This window comes from Lampris incognitus, chromosome 12 (genome assembly GCF_029633865.1).
Source record: "Lampris incognitus isolate fLamInc1 chromosome 12, fLamInc1.hap2, whole genome shotgun sequence".
NCBI lineage: Eukaryota > Metazoa > Chordata > Actinopteri > Lampriformes > Lampridae > Lampris > Lampris incognitus.
In genome coordinates this window covers 16,791,778-16,815,255 of record NC_079222.1, presented here as the reverse complement: position 1 = coordinate 16,815,255, position 23,478 = coordinate 16,791,778, and the positions used below count along the sequence as shown (strand labels likewise).

The 23,478-nt window shown below is 43.0% G+C and overlaps 3 protein-coding genes across 5 annotated transcripts; 2 read left to right on the top strand and 1 right to left on the bottom strand.

Annotated features, from left to right (window-relative positions):
• The first annotated feature begins 795 nt into the window (after nt 1-795).
• On the top strand, nt 796-5,205 carry zgc:122979 (uncharacterized protein LOC641576 homolog). Of its 3 annotated transcripts, none has more exons than XM_056290925.1 (4): nt 796-903; nt 1,961-2,201; nt 2,765-3,324; nt 4,359-5,205. In XM_056290925.1, exons 1-4 carry the CDS (start codon nt 796-798, stop codon nt 4,590-4,592), a joined length of 1,143 nt encoding a protein of 380 aa, XP_056146900.1. In that variant the 3' UTR covers nt 4,593-5,205. The 3 variants fall into 3 exon arrangements, with proteins under 3 accessions (XP_056146900.1, XP_056146899.1, XP_056146898.1); XM_056290924.1 differs by having other exon boundaries at nt 1,946-2,201; XM_056290923.1 differs by having other exon boundaries at nt 1,943-2,201.
• Nucleotides 5,206-7,068: 1,863 nt separating this feature from the next.
• Nucleotides 7,069-13,096, top strand: hwa (huluwa). The gene is made up of 3 exons (XM_056290410.1): nt 7,069-7,695; nt 12,641-12,830; nt 12,930-13,096. The coding sequence occupies exons 1-3, from the start codon at nt 7,069-7,071 to the stop codon at nt 13,094-13,096; spliced, it is 984 nt and encodes a 327-aa protein (XP_056146385.1).
• Nucleotides 13,097-16,502: 3,406 nt separating this feature from the next.
• atp5fa1 (ATP synthase F1 subunit alpha) lies at nt 16,503-22,120 on the bottom strand. The gene is made up of 11 exons (XM_056290636.1): nt 22,010-22,120; nt 20,048-20,123; nt 19,782-19,951; nt 19,308-19,481; nt 18,948-19,114; nt 18,055-18,355; nt 17,625-17,849; nt 17,404-17,511; nt 17,147-17,291; nt 16,839-16,989; nt 16,503-16,742 (listed from the first exon to the last, which is right to left on the bottom strand). Exons 1-11 carry the CDS (start codon nt 22,067-22,069, stop codon nt 16,664-16,666), a joined length of 1,656 nt encoding a protein of 551 aa, XP_056146611.1. The 5' UTR covers nt 22,070-22,120; the 3' UTR covers nt 16,503-16,663.
• Between the last annotated feature and the right edge of the window lie 1,358 nt (nt 22,121-23,478).

Below are 23,478 nucleotides of genomic sequence, written 5' to 3'. Positions count from 1 at the left end.
ACTGTCTGGTGATACTGTCTGGTCACACTGTCTGGTGATACTGTCTGGTGATACTGTCTGGTGATACTGTCTGGTGACACTGTCTGGTGACACTGTCTGGTGATACTGTTTGGTGATACTGTCTGGTGATACTGTCTGGTGATACTGTCTGGTGATACTGTCTGGTGACACTGTCTGGTGATACTGTCTGGTGATACTGTCTGGTGATACTGTCTGGTGACACTGTCTGGTGACACTGTCTGGCGATACTGTTTGGCGATGCTGTCTGGCGATGCTGTCTGGCGATGCTGTCTGGCGATGCTGTCTGGCGATGCTGTCTGGCGATACTGTTTGGTGATGCTGTCTGGTGATACTGTTTGGTGATGCTGTCTGGTGATGCTGTCTGGTGAATGAGACCGCGTAGTCGTTTTCTCAGGATCCACCTCATCGTGACTGCGAGCTGAGCCCAGCCCCTAGAACTCCGGAAACAAGTCTTGAGATGGAGAGAGATGCCGCTCACATCCGCCTGGTCACCCAGCCGCGACCAATAGCAGGTGCCGAGGAGGCTGCGTGAGCGCGGTGTTCTCCTCCGTGCGTACGTAAGGAGGCGGGCGAGTCCGGGGAAAGCTCTGTCACGCTGCGTGGGAGGTGGGCCATAGTAAAAAGCTGCAACGGCGGCATTCACCAGAACCGCAGAGGAGAGCCTCAGACAAGACCAGCAGCGCACGGCTGTCTCCGGCAAACGAGGGCGATTTCAGCACCACCGCTTCTTTTTTTTGGACAGCGACACGCAAGAGCCGACGGCAGACTCGAACCATGGTTTTCATCTGGACGCAGTTCGGTGTCAAGCACAAAAATGTCAATGTCAAGTGCAAAGTGCGGGTTATGCACAGGGACGACAGCTCGAGTTCTTCTTCATCGGGGGTAAGTTGAACCGTCTCTTTTTTTGGTTGGGGGGGTGTTCATCATAATTCAAGCTATCACCACGTTGGTAAAGCTGAATATCTAAATATGAGTGTGAATGGTGAAGCTGGGAGCCTCATATGAATGCTGACATTAGCGAAGTGTGCCAGCTCTCTTGCTGCGGGGTCATTCAGACGCTTGCTGATATTCTGAGACATTAACAGCCCATCGGTGCAAAGGACCCCGGTTGATAGGGGTGGTCTCTTCCCCCTATACTCACGTTGTGGTTTACATTAAGGATGCATGATGGCACAGGCGAGCTGAGCTCTACAGCACTGATGCTGGGATGTGTCTGAAGGCTGCTGATGGGATGTTAGGGTGTTTGATGGGCGGGGGAGGGGGTTCTTTCTTAAACAGTTGTTGCAATGCCTCCACATGCCATAATGAATGAATAGTATGGGTAGTTGGTACAAATGATGCCTAGTGGACCGACCACCCATCATGTTTTTCTACTAGCACAGGGCATTTCCCTTGAACAACTCATTATCACAAGTCATTATCAGTCTTCTTACAACTTATTATTTGCCCATGGTTCCGGTTATTCCAGCCTCCAATCAGGGGTTTAGCCCTGGAACAGCAGATGAATACAATCAACTACCTGGCACAAAAGAAAAGCAGCAGTACTGGTGGCACCCATGGGCCATATTGAAAACTACTGACTTGGAGACATGGAAATTTAGACTTGGAAAATTAGATTCTCAATAATTACCTCGCAGTTTTTGGATGCAGAATATTCCCCTTCTGCTATCACTGAACGATGCTTAGCATGCATGGTCCTGATTGTTTTGTCTCCTTTGCTATAGCATATGGTGTTGCGACCTAGAGCCAAATTATGTTGTACCTAAAACATTTAGTCCTAAGGGCTATTGATGAAGATAGCCCATTGGCAAGCATAAAAAGCCATCACTTTGTCAAGACTTGTCGTTCAGGTGGATGCAACGTGTAAAACGTATGTTGTGCTTTGTATTGATAGAGTGGCTAATTGTGTTTGTTCCTACAGGAGAGCAGCAGGTCCGAGCAAGAGGCACCTTGCCTGTCCATCAAACCTGTGGGAAAGGACTTCTACAAGGTCCTGGGTGTGGCACCTGACTCCAACGAAGACGAGATCAAGAGAGCATACAGGAAGTTGGCTCTGAAGTTCCACCCTGACAAGAATAGTGATGCTGATGCAGAGGACAAGTTCAAGGAGATTGCAGAAGCCTATGAGATCTTAACCGACCCTAAAAAGAGGAGCATATATGACCAGTATGGAGAAGAAGGTGAGCGGGCAATAATATTTTTTTTCACCTTTTGTGATCCAAACGTGCAAAATCTTTAAAAAAAAATACTTAAGAGCTTTGACTTGCAATTTAGCATTCACACAACTTAAATGAACAAGTCTGTATATTAGCAGACATCTGGACAGTTAGTGTAGCATAGATTGGTTCACATATTATTATAGTATTATTATTATTACTATTATTATAGTAGTAGTAGCAGTAGTGCCTATAGGCTGCACACTGGGGTATCCTCACTTGACGCTGCACCCATTTGGGAGGAAAAAAACAGCCCAATAACGTGCAGTGCAGACAGCTGCGGGGCGTATGAAATATTCCGATGGCTGAGAGGGGGGGGGGGCTTTCCTCAAAACCTCAAAGCACCAGATGTAAATTCAGCAGGCCTTTCAGCGAGCTGCCGCAAGAGCAGAATTCAATATGAGGCGATAGATTGGAGGGGAGGAGTGGGGGAGGGGGAGGGAGGATGCTCTGCAGGAATGTTAACGGCTGCACTCTGTGAACTCACTCTTACCGAGACGCCTGCGCTCTCTCTCCCCGTCACACAGGCCTGAAAAACGGCAGCGGGATGTCTATGGCAGGCCATAGCAGCACTCACTGCAGTGACGTCAAGGGCGACGCTCGCGCCACCTTCGCCTCGTTCTTTCACGGATCGGACCACTTCGACATCTTCTTCGAGCCCGATTTGGACAGCGAGGAGGACCTCTTCAACCCCTTCAGCAGGTTCGCTTTCAGTCATGTGGGTGGGTTCTCCCATCACGAAGGCGGCCTGCGGAGGGGCCGGAGACGGCTGCAGGGCGTGGCTGTGGTGCACGACCTGCTGGTGACCCTGGAGGAGGTGCTACGCGGCTGCACGAAGCACATCAAGGTGACGCGCAGTCGCCTCAACCTAGACGGCCGAAGCCTGCGGTCCGAGGACAAAGTTCTCAACGTGGTGGTGAAGAAGGGCTGGAAGGCGGGGACCAAGATCACCTTCCCAAGGGAGGGCGACGAGACGCCGAACAACACCCCCGCGGATGTTACCTTCGTCCTCAAGGACAAGAAGCACTCCCAGTTTAAGAGAGAGGGCTCCAACATCGTTTACACGGCCAAGATCACCCTCAAAGAGGTAGGTTCATGTGTGCTGTTTTACATGTAGGGTCTTATGTGTCCTGCGGATAATATTGGCAGGGTTCGGGGTTTGATTTCCAAGAGCCCACCCACGCTAAAAAAAATATAGGAACACGCAGAACAATAAGTCACTTCATGGTCTAGTTAATAGCATCTGCTTATATTGTTATGAAACAGATAAGTGCCCTATAAACAAGATGGCTGACATATTGTGCAATAGTGCCAACCACTTAACCGCCTACTCAGGATCAGAAATCATATGCAACTGCTACTTTTAGCCCCTTTACGTAACACTTCCACCATTCACGCACTTCCATATACAATCAATCCATTCAGTCCTCTCTGCCAAACGCAGCTAGGGGAGGAAACTGCTCTGAAGTGTTGACTGAACACAGTGTTCTGCTCCGGGGCTCTGAGCCTCTGCCGCCTCACGGTTAAAAATGGGCTGACAAGACTCCCGCTAACAAAGCAGCGGCAACCTCCTGCCAGTGCCCCCGTTACCTCATCAGGCCCCTGCGGAGAGACAGCGAGCGGAAGCTAAATTTAGCTTCAGTGCTACTCGACGCTCCCTCTCTGCTACTACACTGCAGACGCCTCCTCCTGTATGAGGCAGGCTGGCAGTGCAGAAAAGCAGCTTTCTTTTTTGGCTCCCTTTGTCTCTGGCTTTAGTTCCTACGCCCCACGCAAAGATGAGCAGCCACAGACAAGGTTCACAAAGAGCTCCCCCGTCTTCCTATGGCGCTCTTTGCTTCCTCAAGCACATCCGCCCACACAGGGGCAGTATCCAGATTAGAAAAAGTAGAGCATCTGTGACACTGGTCTCTTGCATAACGGAGGTAATTGGTGCGCTGTTACAAAGGCAGACGATCCACTTATTTTCCTTTGTGATGCAACAAGGACCTTTAGAAAACCACCAGGCATGTTCTTCAAGTGTAGCCTCTTTACGGGGCCTCTCAGACTGCATTATGAAATGCCTGCACTGAAATAGTTCAAGTCTAAATAACTCTCTCTCTCTTTCTCGTTTTTCTCCAGGCTCTGTGTGGCTGCACAGTGAACGTCCCCACACTCGACAACCGGATGATGCCGCTGCCGTGCAGTGACATCATCAAACCTGGTGCTAAGCGGCGGCTGAGGGGCGAGGGTCTACCCTATCCCAAGAGCCCCTCCCAGCGTGGCGACTTGGTGGTGGAGTTCCAGGTGCTCTTCCCCGACAGGATCCCACCCCAGTCTCGCGAGATAATCAAGCATAGCCTGGGCAAGTGCTAGCCCGCTCGCTAGTGGCCAGATTAGCACAGCTTCACTGTGTGTACCCATTCAAAAACACAGCTTTGCCAGAGGTGCTAATACCACAACCAATCATAACCTCTTACTGTGTTTGGAAAAACGGCAAGCAGCACTGAAGTGACAGAAGAGCTGAGACGAGAGTTAAAGAGAGACTCAAAGAGACTTGATTTTTCTACTGTCATGTGCACTTTAGGCATAACGCTCATCTACAATGCCACAGGGGGCAGTATGCTCTGAACTGACGTATAGATCCTGACATCTTGAGTGTCTTGGGTCCTCCACTGATTCAATAACCTTTCTCTTGAATGAAAAGGTTAGCTGTACTGTTATACTTGCAAATCTGTACGTAGATATCAGTTTGCAATTCGAGTCTGTATAGACTTCAATAAAGCTGAGTGGTAGAATTATGTGAAAACACTTGCTCCTTAAGTTATATGGTGTTCATATGACTGATCTTATGAATTGATTTATTACAATAACAAAAAAATGTACTTGTGTACAAACATGTACTTGCGTACAAAATGCATAAAAATTGTCTCTAAGAGAGATTTATCTGTCAAATGTTCTATTGAATCGTTTGAAATATTTGCATATATCCTGCAATGAGCCAGCTGTTGATGTATTAACTGCTATGGACACATAAGGACGCATGAACAATAAAATACTCCTGAATTCTCACTGATTTTGTCTTGTGTGTAATTATCAGTTAGCATTCCAGGTCATGCTTTTGTAAGGGGGGGAAGGCCTCGGTATACCTTTCAAAACCGGAAACTAAATATACTACAGCTCATGAATTTTGATGATAGCAAGCAAGCAGCACCTCATATATGATAACGGCTCTTGTGGCTGTTATTTAATTCCACTCTGACGTCAAATGAGGAATGAGACAAAAATCTCTTGCAGCATTGTCACACGATTTTAATATATGTTCAATAAACAGGCGCATTCAAACCCTGGTGCTTGAATGTGCACCCTGATTTTAGAGCCCACTCCCTTTATATACCTTGCAGCCCAAAGGAGTTGAATCAAGTGCGACTGGACTTGGTATATATCCGTGAAGACGTTTCGCCTCTCATCCAAGAAGTTTCCTCAGTTCGTGCCTTTCTGACTAGACCAAGCTAGACTGACTGGCTGGTGATGAGACTTGGACATCAATAGCTCTGATAACGACTCCAAAGAGGATAAATTCTGAGTCTCATCACCAGCCAGTCAGACTAGCTTGGTCTAGTCAGAAAGGCACGAACTGAGGAAGCCTCATGGATGAGAGGCGAAACGTCTTCACGGATATAGTATACCAAGTCCAGTCGCACTTGATTCAGCTCCTTTGGATAACCATGACCTGGATGAATGAGAACATTCACAGACATCTTGCAGCCCAAACATACTCATTGTATCGATCATAATGGTGTGTACTCAGTTTCTCCCTCATCCTGGTTGGAAGAAGTAGCTCACTCTTATTGCTGGACTGTCATCATAATCGATATCAGAGCTTTCTCAGAGAGTTCATAGGTCAGGTCTCCCCTCTCCAAGACGTCCCTTCGGGCCTTGCGACCCTCGAATGAACTTCCCAGATGTTCCTCTGCCATCAGCTAACAGTTTAACAGCCATCCGTTCGTTGTCCGAACTGCACATCCTGTCCTCGGGGTCTCAGGGTCGCGGGACTCTCGGGGTCTCAGGGCCAACAGTTGACGACGGGCCTCTATTTGTACACCTGGGGAAGACGCCTTATAAGACTACCTCTGTCTGATTACACATGGACTTTAAGCATCCAGCTAAGCAATGTAAAATAAAGTTAAACATGGTATAGGTCATACATGGTTAAAGATTAAAAGTAAGCAAACATTAAATATGAACTGCCCTCACAACGGCCTTCTGAACCTACTAGTAGGTGTAGCAGGCCCTTCTACCCCATATCTATGCGGCTGATAACCACCGATAATGCCCATTCAATCAAGTGATACCATTAGAAGCGGGTGCTCCTCATTGGATTTAAGTGTGACATACAGCAGAGTAGAGGCATCGGTGACAACATTCATGTACAGTTAACTGCTGCCATCTAGTGGCGACTGATGAACACTCTCACAGAGCCGTGATTAATGAGACACACCTGTGCACCTTTATTTTACCAGCTCCCCTTGTAAACGCACGTAGGCTACCTTCTGAAAATCTGTCTGCTACTGATTTGGGACACTTTAAGCCACAGCAGAGAGTGGCGAGGATGATGAACATTTACCTTTGCACACAGTGAACGAAGTTGGACCAAAAGGCCCGCGACATTCAATTTTTATCAACGAAATAACTCTCCGACGGAATGCCACGCATGGTACACCCGAGTCAGATTCGCCCCCAAGTTGATTGACGCACCAAACCACATGCGAACGGTGAGGTGGCCGGAAATCGCCGCTGAGGTAAGGAGCCTTCCAAACAATCAATCACAACCAATGTCCTGTGGGATGAAATGTCGCAAGAAGGTTTAACAACTCCGTCACATCTGAACGTGGGCAATCCAGTCTCGAATCTGACCTTTCTTGTTCTCTTTCTTATCCCCTGCGTGCTACTTGTGTTTTTGCTGAACTGCCTGTTTCTTGTTTACAAGATATTCGTCGCATCCAAGAAGATCAAGACGCGCGTTGACACGGAGGAAACGGTTTTGCCGTCCAGCTCGTCGCCGTCGACGCGGCACAGGGTAAACAGAACATCGGATGGGCCCTTCTCACCCCCCAACCAGGCCTGGAGGAGAACCCATGTGTCTACATCAGAGCCCGTTCTCTGTCAGCCTGTGGCCTCCTCTAGGACCTCATCAAAAAAGAGGTCTGCGGTGGAGCAGAGCGTATGGCTCCTCCGGCCAGACGGTGCAACGAGGACCGGTTCAGGGTCTCTGAGGGCACCAAGTACCATCCTGGCAGCTTCGTCTAGGGGCACTTCAAGGGTCAGCCTGCCCAAAAGTTCACGCAGGCACAGCGATGTTAAAATGGACTGGGGCAGAAATGCATCACTCCCACCGCAGTCCAGCGATTCAGAGGAGGACACAAGAGTTGACGTCGTGCCGACGAATTCGCCCGCAACACACGATCCTTCGTCAAAGGTAACGAACCACTTCAGTTGATAACTTAACGAGGAAGTGCGACGTACTATATAGGACATCACGGAAGACAGGCACCAGAGTGAAGTGGGTTTGATATTGGAATTTGCTTAAACAGTGTTTCTCTTAAGATGTTAATGGCTTGCATAAAAGCAGATGATATATATATATATATATATATATATATATATATATATATATATATATATATATATATATATATATATATATATATATATATGCAGTCACAGGACAGGAAATTTTAACTAGTTTAAAAAGCTGATTTTGTTTTAATGACTTGAAATTTCAATGGCTCGTTGCTAGTAGCTAGATTTCCCAACAAAATATAGTGTAACATTTGAAATTCTGTAGGCCTAATATATTGTTTTTCTTTATTTTTTATGCATAATGTTTTTGCAGGAATTGTATTTAGGCTTATAAGCCACACATTACCACCATTGCCACATTACGGTTAACCGCTTACAATTTTGAAAATCAACACCATTCATCCCCCCACCTGGATTTTCAGGAAATACCTCTTTAAAGTTTTACAAGAATATTTAATCGGAGTAGGAGGAGGAGGAGTAGAGGTGACAAAGGCATATGAGTTTAAATACTTGGAGTCAGCTGGTCAAAGTAATGGGGAGTGCAGAAGAGAGGTGAAGAAGAGAGTGCAGGCAGGGTGGAGTGGGTGGAGAAGAGGTGACAGGAGTGATTTGCGACAGAAGGGTACCAGCAAGATTTAAAGGGAAGGTTTACAAGATGGTTGTGAGACCAGCTATGTTATATGGTTTGGAGACAGTGGCACTGACGAAAAGACAGGAGGCGGAGCTGGAGGTGGCAGAGTTGAAGATGCTAAGAATTTCACTGGGAGTAACGAAGAAGGACAGGATTAGGAACGAGTATATTAGAGGGACAGCTCTGGTTGGACAGTTTGGAGACAAAGCAAGAGAGGCAAGATTGAGTTGGCTTGGACATAAGTGGAGGAGAGATGCTGGTTATATTGGGAGAAGAACACTGAATATGGAGCTGCCAGGAAAGAGGAAAAGAGGAAGGCCAAAGAGGAGGTTTATGGATGTGGTGAAGGAGGACATGCAGGTGGCTGATGTGACAGAGGAGAATGCAGAAGACAGGAAGAGATGGAAACGGATGATCCGCTGTGGTGACCCCTAACGGGAGCAGCCAAAAGTAGTAGTAGTAGTAGTAATAGTAGTAAGAATATTTAATCGGCTATAAATTGTTTTTAACTTATTTATCTACACAACCAAATGTATAGGTGTCATACAAGTAATATCTTCTCGATTTAGGTGATTATTGGCTCTTAGTCAAAATCTCAATATCTTATAATATGATAATTTACTTACTGAATGGCCAGGAGGTGCTATGCCAAACATGTCTTTAAACTTGGTCACTCCTCCTGGTAAATATAAAGGTATCGGTTTCATAATTTACACTTTCCATTAGTTAATTGGATATTATTTTGTGAGTGGAAATTTCAGTGTTTTTCAACACAGTGAATGTTCGTGGCTCACATTAGGCTCACGTTAGACTACCGATTAAAGTGGAAATGACATTTTGTTAAGCTACGACGTGAGATAGTAAAATGAGAATGCTGTGAAGCTGCAATCTGTGATTTCCCTCAGTTAATAAGTCACTCCTATCCATTTGAAGGGTGGAGATGATATGGCGATACTACTGGACACACTATAGGAAAGCACAACGATGATAATGCAAGCAAAGCTAATGCAAGCAGTCTGATGTAGCCTGTTACAAACTTCATCAAACTCTATCAAAACACTGTTTTACAGTAGCGGTTTGTCCAGGAGAAGCATCGCCACATTGACATCGCATTTCAATCGTTTTTTCCTGCTCCTGTGACCCGGTCAAAAACTTCTAACAGCGGTATATGACTGGAGAGTATGGAATCCCATTTCCGCCAGGAAAACAAAAAAATTCATGGTAAATCAAAATTATGAGATAAAAAAATCATAATTTTGAGATAGAAAGTCAAAATTATGAGATAAAAATTATTTCTTATCTCATAATTTAGACTTTTTATCTCATAATTTAGACTTTTTTATCTCAATTATGACTTTTTAATCTCATAATTTGATTTACTGTGAGCTTTTTTTTTTTTTTTTACTGGCGGAAATGGGCTTCCTTAGGGAGAGCGTCTCCAACCATGGTGAAGACGACAGATTGTCTTAAAGGGACAGTTCACCCGAAAATCAAAAATACCCAGAACGAAAAGGAAGCGGTTACTCAAGATAATCCACACACCTTGTTGTGGGCAGTTTCATGTAGGTGTAGTTTGGTCTAAGAAAATAGTTCCTACATGAAACTGCTCGCAACAAGGTCTGTGGATTATCTTGAGTAACCGGGTCATGGTTTCGAGAAAGAGACATTCCTGTTGAGTTTTTCAAATGTATTTTGTTGGTGCTTTGAGCAACACAAGCCGAGTTTCATCCAGTTCCATTGTATTCGAGAGAAGGCAGACGTCTCTACGGCGGATTTCTCCGAAACTCACCAACTCAAACCAAACTGACCTTGATGGATAAAAAGCACAAGTAAGAGGAAAAAACATTTTAGGGTGAACTGTCCCTTTAAGAAACCTGATCCTATGGTCCATATGGATGAAACGAGAATTTGTTAATGAAGAAAATTTGCAGATTTTAGCTTTAAATAAAAATTAAGAAAATAATCTTCTCAAAAATAGAATTGACAACATGATACAAAGAAGGAAACACAGGAGACAAAATTTTTCTAATTTCAGTGAATTAAAAGTAGATGTCAATGATAAAATCACATTTGTTTCAGATGCCTATATCACATACGTACACTATATGTATGTACAAAAGTATTGGGACACCTGGCCATTACATCTACGGGAGCTTTTATGACATCCCATTCTAAATTCATAGGCATTCATATGGAGTTGGTCCCCCCCCACCCCTTTGCAGCTATAACAGCTTCCACTCTTCTGGGAAGGCTTTCCACAAGATTTTGGAGTGTGTTTGTGGGAAGTTTTGCCCATTCATCCAGAAGAGCATTTGTGAGGTCAGGCACTGATGTTGGACGGGAGGACCTGGCTTGCAATCTCCATTCTAGTTTATCCCAAAGGTGTCCGATTGGGTTGAGGTCAGGACTCTGTGCGGGCCAGTCAAGTTCTTCCACACCAAACTCACCCAACCATGTCTTAATGGACCTTGCTTTGTGCACTGGGGCACAGTTATGCTGGAACAGAAAAGGGCCCTCCCCCAACTGTTACCGCAAATTTTGAAGCATAGACTTGTCCAAAATGTCTTGGTATGCTGAAGCATTAAGATTTCTCTTCACTGGAACTAAGAGGCCCAGCCCCATCCCAGAAAAACAACCCCATACGATTCCCTCCTCCACCAGACTTTACAGTTAGCACAATGCAGTCAAGCAGGCAACGTTCTCCTGGCATCCGCCAAACCCAGACTCATCCGTCAGACTGCCAGACAGAGAAGCGTGATTCGTCACTCCACAGAACACGTTTCCACTGCTCCAGAGTCCAGTGGCAGCGTGCTTTACACCACTCCATCCAATGCTTGGCATTGCGCTTGGTGATGTAAGGCTTTCATGCAGCTGCTCGGCCATGAAAACCCATTCCATGAAGCTCCCTGTGCACAGTTTTTGTGCTGATGTTAATGCCAGAGGAAGTTTGGAACTCCGCAGTTATTGAGTCAACAGAGCGTTGGCGACTTTTACACACTATACGGCTCAGCACTCGTTGACCCCGCTGTGTGACTTTATGTGGTCTGCCACTTCATGGCTGAGTTGCTGTTGTTCCTAAATGCTTCTACTTTTCAGTACTACTACTTACAGTTGATTGTGGAATATCTAGCAGGGAAGAAATTTCATTAACTGACTTATTGCAAAGGTGGCATCCTATGACGGTACCACGCTTGAATTCACTGAGCTCTTCAGAACGACCCATTCTTTCACAAATGTTTGTAAATGCAGACTGCATGGCTAGCTGCTTGATTTTATACACCTGTGGCAATGGGTCTGAATGAAACACCTGAATTCAGTGATTAAGAGGTCTGTCCCAATACTTTTGTCCATATAGTGTACCTGGTAAGATGCTCCAGTAAAATGACCTGTTTGGTTTAAAATGATTATACTTTGTGGGAAAAGGGGAAAATAAATGAAAAGAAGGACAAACTGAGTAAACTGCTCATGAGAGGTCACAAAGGTGGAATGCTACTTAATTTTTAACGCACTGTGATACATTCATCAGTTTATGACGAACACAGATATTCATAAATTATGGAAAGTGAAATGGGAAATGAGAGATTTAAGGTTTGAGATTAAGAGTGGTTAAGATGCCTAGGTCAGATAGCAATTGTGCAAATAATTTTACAGTATTTTATGAGCATAAATGGGCTATATTGTACACTTCAAAATGAACAAATTTTAGGAAGAGCCACAGTAATTTGTTATAGGCTATAACTGTGTTACAAGAGTGAATTCGGTTTGAAACTTTATACATGAACTACACGATCATATTTTGAATGATTTGGCCACTAATCAAATAACTAAATAAATGAAGAACATAGAAATATGGGGGAAACTTCATATTGAGAAAGGACATCAAAGATGAAGAAGAAGTTGGATTGAGATCTCTGCTTAATACATGGGCAATGCGCTTTTGAGATTTAAACAGTCATTACTTTAAAAAAAACATTCTCGGGTCGCCCGGGTAGCATATTTGTCTATTCTGTTGCCTACCAACACGGGGATCGCCGGTTCAAATCCCCGTGTCACCTCCGGCTTGTTTGGGCATTCCTCAGACACAATTGGCCGTGTCTGCGGGTGGGAAGCCGGATGTGGGTATGTGTCCTGGTCGCTGCACTAGCGCCTTCTCCGGTCGATCAGGGTGCCTATTCGGGCCAACTAACTGTAAGGCCTCTCTTTCCCACAGCAGATGTGTCACATTCGTCGCAGTAGCACACTGGAATCGCTGACAGATGTGAACCACAGTTTCACAGATTACCTGTTTGACAAGGTGGACTACGAGAGCGACTATACCTGCCACACCTCACGAGGGACTTCCTGCCTAAATATTTCCACGGCGGGCCCTGGTCTTGACAGCGACTTCGGTGCAAGTGCAGGTAGACTACGATGTAGATTTGTAAGCGGATTCTAGATTTAAGCTACATGCTGGTCATCATTTACATCACTGAACAAAACTGGGTCGCTCTGCTTCGTAGGTGTCTCTCTGCGGATTTTGTCAGCAGACAGCGATGGTCTGTCTAATGGTGTGTTTGCGTCCGCCCTGGAGTGGGACTACTATGACCCTTGTTACGTCCAGCAGAACAACTTACCAAGACATGGACTTCACAGACCTGCAGTTCACGTGAAGCAGTACTGGGTGTAATTTTTTTCCCACAGCTGCTACAGGGATGAATCTAGTTTATTTTAATGAGATTTTATCTATTTATCTATTTAACTTGACCAGAACCACACAGACCTATTCACTGTTGTTTTCTGGTACACAGTCACAAATGTTACCTGCTTCATTTTCAGTTTTTTAATCACTTCAGTCACTTTTGCACCTTGTTGAATTCACATAATTTTATTTCCACCTAATTTTATTTCCACCTATTAAATGCACACCATCATTGTAGAATACATAGTAAAATACTGTATACACATTTTTTTTCATTTGAATTTTATTCACTATTTCACAACACCGGCGGCTGCCAATCTTATTCTGAATTTAATTAACCTGTTTTTTCCCCCCCCGATTTTTACTCCCAACAGCTTCTCTTGATGTTCCTAATCACTGAAATATCCAATAAAGATTGTATATGACAATCCATCTCAGTGGTTTTTGTGTTGATGCACTAATCATTTTCAGTACCACAAAGGGATCCGGCTAAACAACTTCTGAATGCATGCAATTTAGAAAAAATTAGTTTTATTGGTTATAAACTGTTGTAAAGCCTGTATTTTCCAAATAACACGATATGGTCACAATGTTCTTAATTTTATAAGGCTCTTTAAAAGACATTTAAATATGAACCTTTTTTTGAGTAAGTCTTGCAATGTATTTAAAAATGTTAATTACACATGTGGAGTCCGCAGCACAAGTCTTCTCCATCATATCAACATATTCAAAGCAATAACTTGTAAATATATATATATATATATATATATATATATATATATATATATATATATATATATATATATATATATATATATATATATGTCTGAAAGTCTGTCTCCACAACATGGCACAGACAAATATCACATTCAAACCGCTTTGAGTCATTTGATTATACAATATGCAACAAACACATCTGTGTATTACAACCAAATTACGCCTTCTGACAACGCCTAAGACTGTAGATGTCCAAAAGGGTGTTTTTATCAAAAAGTAAAAATTTGAGATCAAGTTATTTGTATAAGTTTTAGGTGGAATCAGAATCAGAATACTTTATTCATCCCCGAGGGGAAATTGGGTATGAGTTTAACAAAAAAACCGCCATATTATTACCCCCCCCCCCCAAAAAAATACAAAAAACAGATAAGGTGGTTTACTATCCAGACCAGGTCCATACCAACTGATCCACCAGCTACAGAAGCTCCTGGCCAGCTTGGCCAAGCCGCTCCACTATCCCAAACCAGTTTTCCAACCAGCTGGATCAGTTCAGACCAGCATTCCCAGCTGGTTGCACGTGGCATTCATTTACAAATTCCAGCTCACCTAGAAATATTGACATGGGGAAGGAAACTAAACTCACAGCTTATTGCAATGATATCACAAATCAGCCTGTTTCAGATTAAAGCAGCACGGTGGCCCAGTGGTTAGCACTGTAGCCTCACAGCAAGAAGGTCCTGGGTTCGAACCCCAGGCCGTCCCAGGTCCTTTCTGTGTGGACTTTGCATGTTCTCCCCTTGGCTGCGTGGGTTTCCTCCAGGAGCTCCGGTTTCCTCCCACCATCAAAAAGACATGTTAGCGTTAATACTCCTGTCTGTGCCCCTAAGCAAGGCAATGGGAAGAACTGGAGTTGGTCCCCGGGCGCTGCACTGCAGCTTCCCACTGCTCCTAACATAGGATGGGTTAAATGCAGAGTGTCTTCTTCTTAAGCAACTAAGAAAAAAAAAAGGAAAAGATATGTATACCCTCACACCAACTGAGTTTGCAAACTCTTGGCTAACACAAATTAGGAAAACAAATCTGTCTCAACTCCGTACTCGAGTTCATCACCAGGGTCTTGTCCTGACATTAGTGGAGTTTGGCTTTATAAATGAGCTGACCACATAGCTCATTGTGCCACTCAACTGCTGTATAGCTCACTGAAGACTTCAACTGCAAGCCAAGTCTTTTTGGACCAGGGTGTCAAATAGCAAAAACAAGTCAGCCAGCCTGGCGCTCACATTTTGCTTGCACAAATCTGGGGGAGTGAGGTGGAGGGTTGTTTATTTTACTTCAGTCAGTACCATTCAGTATACACTGCTTATTACATGTCCTTTAAGAAATTCAATGTATTACACATGGACGGATGCAACATTTAACTATTAAATGCCATCAACAGCAACAAACTCAAGCCAACACATGATATTAACAAGAATTCAGCAATTTTTGTAGATTTGTGACCATTTTTTAGGAATTAGATTTAGAAATTAGAGGAAAAAAAATTCTAATTTTAGAAATTAGAAATCCAGCAACCCTGAATTGCTGGATTTCTAATGGCGGGCTTCCCGTTTGAATAGCACAGCAGGAAAGTCACAACGGTTTTCTGGGCGTCTACGCCCACGTCTTTTTTTAAACTTTACATGCTTTTGTGTCACAACACTTAATTCAGGCGTGAATGTCAGCCATGTGCAGCATTATCTATTTGAAAATTATGTTTTAGCCTCTTGGATGAGAGGCGAAACGTCTTCACGGATATATACCAAGTCCAGTTGCACTTGATTCAACTCCTTTGGATATGTTTAATTTGTTAGAAAATAAAACGACCCAATATAAGTAAACAAAAATGTCACGCACAACATCAGGACCTCGATATTGGTGGTGACTGAATGGGCTGACTGAATTGACTTGTGGCCACAAAGGAGGGGCATTAGAGGGGTTTGTATTTTCACTCTTATGTTGGGCTAGATTACTTTTGTTACATGTCTTGTGATGTTTTAGTTATGTAAACTATGGTAACTACTACCAGGATGTAGAGTCACTGGGTGACTGATGAAAATTTATTTCATAACCGTTGAGTGTAATGACCTCGTTTGGAATTAAACTATCCATCCATCCATTATCCAAACCACTCATCCTGCTCTCAGGGTTGGGGGGATGCTGGAGCCTATCCCAGCAGTCATTGGGCGGCGGGCAGCGAGACACCCTGGACAGGCCGCCAGACCATCACAGGGCAGACACACACACACTCACATAGGGATAATTTAGTACGGCCCTGACCTACATGGCTTTGGACTGTGAGAGGAAACCCACGCAGACATGGGGAGAACATGCAAATGCCACACAGAGGGTGACCCGGGACTACCCCCAAGGTTGGACTACCCCGGGTCCCGAACCCAGGACCTTCTTGCTGTGAGGCGACCGTGCCGCCCAGAATTAAACTAATGAAAACACATTTATTTAAGCCACATTGGATATTGCTGCAGCTCATAGTATATTGTTGTGGCTGGCATGGGAGCAAGAACCACACTAACAACCACCTCAATGCATAATGACTGACTGGTTAGTGTAAAAACTCTAAATGGTAAAAGCAATGTTTAGAAAACCAAAGCACAAAGAGGCTTTAAAACAAGTCCAGAGATAGGGGGGTTGAAATATTTTATTCTGTTGAGATTTATCTATACATTAAAGATCAAGTGCCGCTGCTCGAGTGCCGCTTGAATTTTTCAAAGTTCATAGAAAGAACAATTGACCATGTACTAGGCAAATATGGACAAACAACATGAATAAAAATCAAATCAATCACTCAAAGCTGGAGAGGAAGTTCAACACAATCTCCTTCAGTTTAGCATCAGATGCCTCAGAAATTTTGCCATCAGCCCTGCAAATAGATAAAAAAAGAGATTATTTACTGAACATTGACACAGATAACAAACCAATGAAGATAACATTATTGAGTGCTTTCTCATTAGCTTACCTAATAGCTGCCAGCAGAGTTTGGTGTTGGCTGAGAATGTGCTGCAGGAAAGCTTTCTCGAACCTTGTGATCTTGCTAGGCTCCATTTTGTCCAGGTGACCCCTCACGCCAGCATAAATAACTGTTACTTGCTCCTCAATGGCCATAGGCGCTAAAGGATCACAAAATATACAGGAAAATCAATTGTGAATACATACACCTTCTAAGTGATTTGCTATTAACACTTCAGGGAAGGTCTGTGCAAATGGACAAAACAATCAAAGAAATGGATCTGACAACAAATAAGTCCATTTTAAGAAGAGACTCACAGTACTGTCCTTGCTTCAGGAGCTCGGTTAGACGAACACCCCGGTTCAATAGCTGCTGAGTGGCAGCATCCAAGTCAGAACCAAACTGGGCAAAGGCAGCCACCTCACGGTATTGGGCTAACTCCAGCTTCATGGTACCAGCCACCTAAAGATGCACAAGGGGTTTTTATTTCACACTGCAAAGTGGATCACGTCATCATGACTACATTCAAAGGGGCTAAATTATGGCCCACACTGACTTAAAAGGACAGACTAACCTGCTTCATAGCCCTGGTCTGGGCAGCAGATCCTACACGGGACACAGAAAGACCAACATTGATGGCTGGGCGGATACCCTTGTAGAAAAGCTCAGTCTCCAAAAAGATCTGTGTCATATGGGAAGACACTGTTTAGTCATCTGTCCAACATTTCACTTCGGATAAAAAATGCAGGGGCCAAGTTATTGTCAGCTGGAGTAGAAAAACAAACACATACATACCTGTCCATCAGTGATGGAGATGACATTGGTTGGAATGTAGGCAGACACATCACCAGCCTGGGTCTCGATGACAGGCAGGGCAGTTAGGGAGCCACCACCGAAGTTGTCATTCATTTTTGCAGCTCTCTCAAGCAGACGGGAGTGCAGATAGAAGACATCTCCAGGGTAGGCCTCACGACCAGGGGGACGACGCAGAAGTAGGGACATCTGACGGTAGGCAACAGCCTAAAAGAGGTGAAGAGCAAGGCTGGGTCAGGCTCCAAATTCCATATAAACTCAATATGTTGTGCTTCTGTTAATAGACCACAGGTGTATTCTGAGTAAGGATTTGACTCCTTCCTTAAAAAGTGTTTCATGAAAATGAACTTTGTTCTTGCGCTAATCCTGCCAGCGATTAACAAATAAGTGTTTTGAATTTGAATAAACTGACCTGTTTGGACAGATCATCATAGATGATCAGGGCATGCTTGCCATTGTCTCTGAAGTACTCTCCCATGGAGCAGCCAGAGTAGGGGGCCAGGTACTGCAGAGGGGCAGCATCAGAGGCAGTAGCAGAGACCACGATGGTATACTTCATGGCATCAGCATCAGTCAGCCTCTTCACCAGCTGGGCCACTGTGGACCTCTTCTGGCCGATGGCAACATAGATACAGTAAAGCTTCTTCTTCTCATCAGTTCCCTCATTGAAGCGTTTCTGGTTGATGATGGTGTCGATAGCGATAGCCGTTTTGCTGCAATGCGAATTTAGACATCAAATTATCTAGCTATCAAATTACAAAAGACTAACACGTAAAACATTTTACATCTTCCAATAACCATCTTTAACACATTCACTTGTTCAGTGTTTCAGTTATTTTTTCCAGATGAACACATTCCTTTGTCTATTGCTTTCTCAAGTTGTTTTTTTTTTAACTAACAAACCCAAGACCAATATAACAACAATTTGTAATACTTACATTCACTTTAGCTTGAAAGTCTAGTTTAATCTTGTAGAATAATATTTGTCAGATTTTTAGACACTGAAATTTTCTAGATCTGGACATTATTCAAGTTGACCACTTGTTTGTGATGCATGCCAAAGTGGTTGATTTATTTAGACCATAAGCTGCTGTGAAAAACACATTACTAATGTGACTGATGTGATTTATGTTTCCAATTAAGGCAATAAAACTTGAAAGAAAAAATAAACCGCCAAAAGAATTCACCATGGATTGGCAGTTTTGCAGCTGTAAACTGTATTTGGATGCCACAGGATAAAGCATTGAATGGTGCTAGACTCTTAACAAACAAAAAAAAAAATTTTTTTGAAGAGAGTCTTTTTACCCTGTCTGTCTGTCACCAATGATGAGCTCACGCTGTCCACGACCAATGGGCACCAAACTGTCCACAGCTTTGATGCCAGTCTGCATGGGCTCTCTCACAGAGATACGGGGGATGATGCCAGGGGCCTTTAGACCTACACGCCTACGAGTGCTGGACCCAAGAGGGCCCTGTGGCAATGCAATGGGAAAGAGTCAGAGTGATACAATTTCAAATGCAGATGATGAGAAGTAATCAACGAAGCATGAAATTGTAAAATGAGATCCAGATAACCGTGCACAGATTTTTGAAATCACCACCAGGGAAATTAATGACTTCAAATTAAACAAGGAAGAATGCAGTTGTCATAAATCATGCTCTGACCTTTCCATCAATGGCATTTCCCAGGGCATCAACAACGCGGCCTAGCAGCTCATCACCAACTGGCACATCCACAATAGCTCCTGTTCTCTTGACAATGTCACCCTCCTTGATCAGCTTGTCATTACCAAACACGACAACGCCAACATTGTCGGGCTCCAAGTTCAGAGACATGCCCTGAAGACAAGGCAGTGTAAACACAGGTTCCCTCCATTTCACAAACATGTATTTATAATAATAATAATAAGTAAATCAGATTTATATAGCACATTTCTAAATACTCAGACACGTTACATCAGAGGCAAAAACAGACAAGCAAAATAAAACTGTTAATAAAGATAAGAAATGTTAATAAATGGAAATATCACTTTGGAAAAAAACTTGGGACTATATTTGAAAATGCTATTGTTTGATCTAGTTCATGGAATCATATTACTGACATAAAGGCAATGGATCTTCATTTTACCCTCGTCTCACCTTCAGACCGGAGGAGAATTCCACCATTTCCTCAGCCTGCACATTCCTTAGCCCATACACTCTGGCAATGCCATCACCAATGGACAGCACACGGCCAGTCTCCTCCAAGTCAGCACTGGTGTCAGCGCCCAAAATTTTCTCCTCCAGAATGGAGGACACCTCGGCTGTTCCTGTAATATATGTAGATTGTTTTCACTGAACAAAAATCATCAATAAATAAGTTAAAATATAAATAGTAGGGTTGTATGCTCACTATTAGGACTGACCTGTTTTCTGCAGCCATGGTCTGGTGGTGTGCAGATTCTTGACTCCTACACATGCAGCAGCGACGTTCTTTGAGACCTTAAAAAATATCAGAAGATGGGATTAAGGACTAGCTTTAGACCTTACGGCAATGTGGAAACAAATGCAAAGTTTTCAATAAAGACTTGCTGGGGCAGCACAACCACATGTACCACAAGCAACAACGCACAATTCAGCATTACAAGTGTTTATTATATTGTATACACATGCTTCCACTTTGATAGTTGGCAGACATTTTTGGCTGGACATCATTAATAACCTAAGAAACTATGGAAAACAATGAAGTGACCGATATAATTTCAGATCAAGTGAACAAATAACTACATACAAGGGGGGTATAGAGGCACTAAGCCAGACATACTATCTATTAATTAAATCACCTGGTGCCATATTCCTCTATGATGACTTGACTGCCATTATCCACTTGTATAAAAGGTATTATATTTAATTTTTAGTTGTGTGGATATGTTTTGGATGCATTTTTGTTGACATATCATTTTGAGCCCAGTATCTTAATTTTTGATCAGACACTAACCGCTATTAATGGTAAAAACTCATCCTGTATTATTGCTTGAGATGCTAGCATTAGCTATCTTGCAACTGAAGTTAGGAGCTGTTAAATTTCTATGCGATTATGTCAAGAAGTTAGCAAAAAGTAGTTTAAAATGGATTAGCTTTTTAAAATAACATGAAGGCCACTTAAAACTCTGCTTCTCGACTCAATACATTGCAGCAGCCCCAGTTATCAACGGTTTGACCAATACCAGGTACTGCATCACTGCTGCAGAGCATTGTTGCCATCATTGTTAATTATCACACATTAAGTGGTTGGCACTGCTTAAAGATATTTCAGCCAGGTTTTTGATGCTACGTTAGCACGCAACAGTGCTTGAAATCAACATAAAACCAGAATTTAATTTGGCTGTTGCCTTCCCTGATTCGGTTGTCCATATGTTAACGTTGTGATTAGCAGGAGTATCAAACCAAACCTCCAAATCACTGCTTTACTAGCAGCAGGACAATAATTACAGGGGGAAAACTTGCCCAAAACGGAACCACTTTCAAATATGTGCATTTTCCCTGCTAAATTACAATAGAAAACCAGCTCCTTTACTGACATTGGGAGGGAACGATGGGCTTGAGTATAATGTATAATTCCTTCTTCGTTGGTCTTATGTGCAGAATGCAGTTGGCTTGAAACAGTATCAGCAAGCTTAGTCTCAAACAATTCTGTTTTGGGATGAAACGAATCCTTGACAAAATGATATATTTGCAAAGGGGGCAATGCCACAAATAAATTAATGTATAATTAATTATATTCGTTAGATTATTATGCAGAGGAAATTAAAAGCTATGGTTTCTGCGACTATTGCCAGGCCTAATTTCTGCAGGCCTAATTTCTGACGTGACACCAAACTACACAACCTGACAAAGGCACCTATCCGGAAAGGCTGCCCTCCACAGCCATGGGTGTATGGGGCAAAAACAAAAGACTCCTTCCAGCCAAATCACGCTTGCAGTGAGCAAAAAAGGTCCGAGACAACATCCTTGGTTATGTGGGGAAGACAACCTCACATTTAAAAGCACTTCACTAAATTCATCATCACGATGTTTTCGCCAACATTACTCATTCTCACAGCGCTAAAACAGCACTGAGTAGCCAGTCAGGTATGTCAGGTGAACATGACAGACTCGTCGCCTTCAAAACAGATGCAACAAACGTCCCATTTCATTTATTTTAAGGGAAACTGTTTAACACCACAATAAAATATCAACGTCGTGCAGCAGCAACGAGAACGGCCTGTCCTTAAGCGCAGCAGCCATTGTGGTCCTGAACAAACCTCGCCGCTAGATTCACTTGAACGGTTTAAGTTCTGGAGAAGGACATTGACCTTACTAAAGAACACAAATGTCAAAATGCTTACATATCCAGCACGTCGAGGCAGGCTGCGGGCAAGAGCTGCTGCAACGCGAACTGACAGCATTTTTGATGTTGCTGCGTGGGTCTCTCCACCACAGACCAGCTTAATATTGCAGTCAACAAAAAAAAAGAAAAAAAGATGGCAGACGAGGACTTTTTCGGAAGGTCACGGTGAACCGGATATACTTCTTTGACAGAAATTCACGAAAAAAAAACAGTCAAATCGGATTAAATTAAACACCACACTACTACACTTAATGGAAACACGATACAGAGGGAAAGTGGTGTATTTCAAGACGTTTTCTTAAAAAAAAAAATATCTCGACACCACGCTCCTGCCCAGCAGGTGTCAGTAATAAGCCTTATAGTTAAATGTCAACCGCCTACAAAGCTTGAAAAAGAAGAAGAAAAACGCGGAGGGTCAAATAAGAAGGTGGAGACATTTTTTGGATATATGGGATTTTTCAGATTATCATCAACGGGATTTTTCTGATTATCATCCAAGTATGTTAGAAATTAATGGTGACAACCAAGGCGCCAAAGATTATTTAGGTTTTTCTTTGATCAATAGAAACACACCCTCGTTCAAAGTGTTGTAAATACGTAGACGGGTGTCTCCACGCCTGTCGCCCAATGACTGCTGGGATAGGCTCCAGCTCCAGCATCCCCGGGACCCTGAGCGCAGGATAAACAGTTTGGATAATGGATGGATGGATATGCTAGTTGGTGTATATTATCTGTATATTTTACTTATTTGCTTTTTATTAGTGTTTGTTAACATTGTAAACAATAGTTTCTACAATTGTTTCAACATTTTTTAAAACACACATAAAAAAATAATAGCATATAAACATTATGTGTATGGCAAAAACAGTAGTTACAAAAAGATACATACATACATACATACATACATACATACATACATACATACATAAAAATGTGTATTGTAAAAAAAAATATACCCCTGCAAATACTAACAAAAAAATTCATGGTAAATTGCAACATAAATACTGTTAGTGCTACAGATTAGTCTGGAGTAATCAAAGGAGCAAAATTACAAGGAAAAAATAATAACTAACAATCAGCTTCACTGAGGTACACTCTGGAACTTCAAGGTCTCAATGGTCAAAGAGGGGTTTGTCATATTTTGAAAAACTTAACTGTAGACCCACGTAGTGTGTATTTGTTCTAATTCTTTTCTAATTTACTAAAATGAAGAACATCTCTGATCCAAGCCTCATGGGATGGAGGAGATGATGGCTTCCAATGAAGTAATATCAGTCTAGGGTCAAAAAGGCCACAAGGTCGCCTTTAATTTTTGGCAGGACCACTTTGTCCGGTATTACCCCAAAGACTGCTGTTATTGCAACTGGATCAAAGGGCACCTGAAGTACCCCCGATAATGTTTCAGAAATATTGGACCAATAATTATGAAGAGACTGGCAAGACCGAAACATATGAATCAGTGAGGCA

What these genes read in the sequence shown, in the direction of transcription:
- zgc:122979 (XM_056290923.1), top strand. Translation starts at nt 796, where the DNA reads ATGGTTTTCATCTGGACGCAGTTCGGTGTCAAGCACAAAAATGTCAAT. An exon ending in TGACCAGTATGGAGAAGAAG is followed by an intron (nt 2,202 to 2,764) that starts GTGAGCGGGCAA and finishes CCCGTCACACAG; the next exon opens with GCCTGAAAAACGGCAGCGGG. An exon ending in CCAAGATCACCCTCAAAGAG is followed by an intron (nt 3,325 to 4,358) that starts GTAGGTTCATGT and finishes GTTTTTCTCCAG; the next exon opens with GCTCTGTGTGGCTGCACAGT.
- atp5fa1 (XM_056290636.1), bottom strand. Translation starts at nt 22,069, where the DNA reads ATGCTGTCAGTTCGCGTTGCAGCAGCTCTTGCCCGCAGCCTGCCTCGA. An exon ending in TGCCTCGACGTGCTGGATAT is followed by an intron (nt 20,124 to 22,009) that starts GTAAGCATTTTG and finishes ATATTTTTTAAG; the next exon opens with GTCTCAAAGAACGTCGCTGC. An exon ending in CCTGAAGCAAGGACAGTACT is followed by an intron (nt 16,990 to 17,146) that starts GTGAGTCTCTTC and finishes GTGATCCTTTAG; the next exon opens with CGCCTATGGCCATTGAGGAG.
- hwa (XM_056290410.1), top strand. Translation starts at nt 7,069, where the DNA reads ATGTCGCAAGAAGGTTTAACAACTCCGTCACATCTGAACGTGGGCAAT. An exon ending in CACACGATCCTTCGTCAAAG is followed by an intron (nt 7,696 to 12,640) that starts GTAACGAACCAC and finishes TCTTTCCCACAG; the next exon opens with CAGATGTGTCACATTCGTCG. An exon ending in CGACTTCGGTGCAAGTGCAG is followed by an intron (nt 12,831 to 12,929) that starts GTAGACTACGAT and finishes TCTGCTTCGTAG; the next exon opens with GTGTCTCTCTGCGGATTTTG.